The following is a 2235-nucleotide window of genomic DNA, read 5'->3' as shown; positions in this document are numbered from 1 at the left end:
TCTCATTGATTCCCTCATTGATACTCGGGAAGAAGGAATTAGACGAGGAAATTTGCCTGAGACTACTAAATGAGCCAGGACTTGAATCCCTCATGAATCAAATCTGAATTCCAGGGAAGGTCAAGGTCAGGGAGGCAGGCACATGTCCAACATCTGGGCTGGAAATGGATCTGATGTCAGAGGGGGCTGTGCCAGGGGTGTGTGTCTCCGCCAGACTTTTGGAGAAGCAAACCACATCCCACTCGGGCAAGGTGGTGTGGCTAGGGATGCAGAAGAGGGGTAGAGGTCTCTATCCATCACCCAAGTCTGGCTTCGCCGCTTATTCAGCAACTACTTACTAAGCACGTTCGGTGGGCAACTCCCACATTTGCTAGTTGAGACGGTACGTGACACACACAGGGGAAGAGAGCTTTAATTGCATATGTGGCCAGAAAGAGGAAATGCCAAACGCGTGGAGCAGAATGAGTTCTCAAGAACGAGCTGGGTGGGGCTGTTCCAGGGACAACCTGGGGCAGAAATGTCGGCCACGCCCACCCTGCCAAGACAGTGTTTTGAGGTGGAAAACAGAAGGAACAGAGGTCTTAAGGGGCGGATTCAAGGATGGAAAGGACAGCAATTCCCCCTTTGGACCCTGGGCATGTTTCTCTGGATTTGCTGCATGTTTGTGATGCCGTTTGGCTGCTTCTGGTCAGGTTTCTTCCAGTGGCCACAGCTCTGGTTTATAGGCAGCTCTTTGGTGTGGACTCACAGGGCCGCCACGGTCCTTGGCCAGCCTCACCCCTGATCATTGTCAAGATAAGCCCCAGAGGTGTCTAGACTGCTCCAGGCTCTTGGCAGCTTAGATGGTTTCTCGGAGAGGCGAAGCTCCCAGCTGCTGGAGAGAAATCTCTTCCCTCTTCTCTTCTGCATCCTTCTTGCAGAGACCTTCTTGGACTCTGTTGCAATGAAAAGGCAAATGGAACAATGAGACGGAGAGGCAGAAAAGAAGTATCGAGAAGCAGATGGTGCGTGCACAGCATCCGTGGGTGTGTTTGTGCTACTCGAAAGGCGTCCCACGGGAGGTGGGAGCCACGGCAGCCCTCCCTCCGTTTTCACGGGGCGCATCAGGGTGTAAGGTCAACGAGTTTTCCAGTGAGGACCTGCCAAGGTCACCCAACTGCTGAATGGGGTGCGAGGCTCAAGTGAACTCGGTGCTGGGCTTGGCTCACCTGAGGACCAGGTGCTCCCGCAGAGATGCTGGGGGCGTGGGGGGGAGTGGGCACCGCCAGGGCCCTTCTCCACCTACCCCAGAGTCAGCCAGCCCTGGAGGCAAGGGGGAGAGTGAGGGCTTGGGGGGTGGCAGAGAGGTCACCTGGAATAGCCTCGAGGCCTGAGAGCTGCCCCGTGGGGCTGTGTTTGACCAGCCACACTTTCGTCTTTTTCTCTTTTATCCCTAAATCTCTGAAAGGAATTGTATCTGCGGCGCCTGCCTGGGTCAGTCGGTTAAGCGTCTGACTTGGGCTCAGGTCATGATCTTGCAGTCTGTGAGTTCGAGCCCCACGTCGGGCTCTGTGCTGACAGCTCAGAGCCTGGGGCCTGCTTCGGATTCTGTGTCTTCCTGTCTCCCTGTCCCTCCCCCACTCACTCTCTGTCTCTGTCTCTCTCAAAAGTAAATACCATTGAAAAAATTAAAAACAAAAAAGGATTTGGTTCTGGCCTCCTTTATTTTACTGCACAGACCAACCATGGTTTGTGCTATGTAACTGTGCTCTTTTTCGCTTTCTTCTTGTTTTAATCATGTACGCATCTTGGGGCGCCTGGGTGGCTTAGTCGGTTAAGCGTCCGACTTTCCCTTGGGTCATGATCTCGCGGTTCGTGGGTTCGGGCCCCGCGTCGGGCTCTGTGCTGACTGCCAGCTCAGANAAAAAAAAAAAAAATCATGTATGCATCTTGCCAATTTCTCTGGTCTACTTTTATGTGGCTCCGGTTTGAGAGCTTTTTCAACATTCAAAATGTTTTCTCAATGTTTTGGGGCCCCTGGTGGCTAAGTCGGTTAAGCGTCTGACTCTTGATTTCAGGTCAGATCATGATCTCACTGTTCATGAAATCGAGCCTGGCCACTGCCTCTGTGCTGACCTTGTAGACCCTGCTTGGGATTCTATCTCCCTCTCTCTCTGCCCCTCCCCGTCCATGCTTTTTTTTTTCTCTCTCTCAAGAAATAAATAAACATTAAAAAAAAGTTTTATCAGTGTTTTT

General features: G+C 52.2%; 1 protein-coding gene across 1 annotated transcript in view; it reads right to left on the bottom strand.

Annotated features, from left to right (window-relative positions):
- Window positions 1–387: 387 nt before the first annotated feature.
- LOC144227964 (solute carrier family 22 member 20-like) overlaps window positions 388–2235 on the bottom strand; it is a 23435-nt gene continuing 21587 nt past the window's right edge. Inside the window, 1 exon segment of the mRNA XM_077759775.1 lies at window positions 388–935. Within this exon segment, the coding sequence (XP_077615901.1) occupies window positions 839–935 (97 nt within the window). The 3' untranslated portion in view covers window positions 388–838.

This window comes from Crocuta crocuta, unplaced genomic scaffold (assembly GCF_008692635.1).
Source record: "Crocuta crocuta isolate KB4526 unplaced genomic scaffold, BGI_CrCroc_1.0 scaffold53, whole genome shotgun sequence".
Lineage (NCBI taxonomy): Eukaryota > Metazoa > Chordata > Mammalia > Carnivora > Hyaenidae > Crocuta > Crocuta crocuta.
Note: the sequence above shows the minus strand (reverse complement) of the source record. Positions and strands in the feature narration are given on the sequence as shown.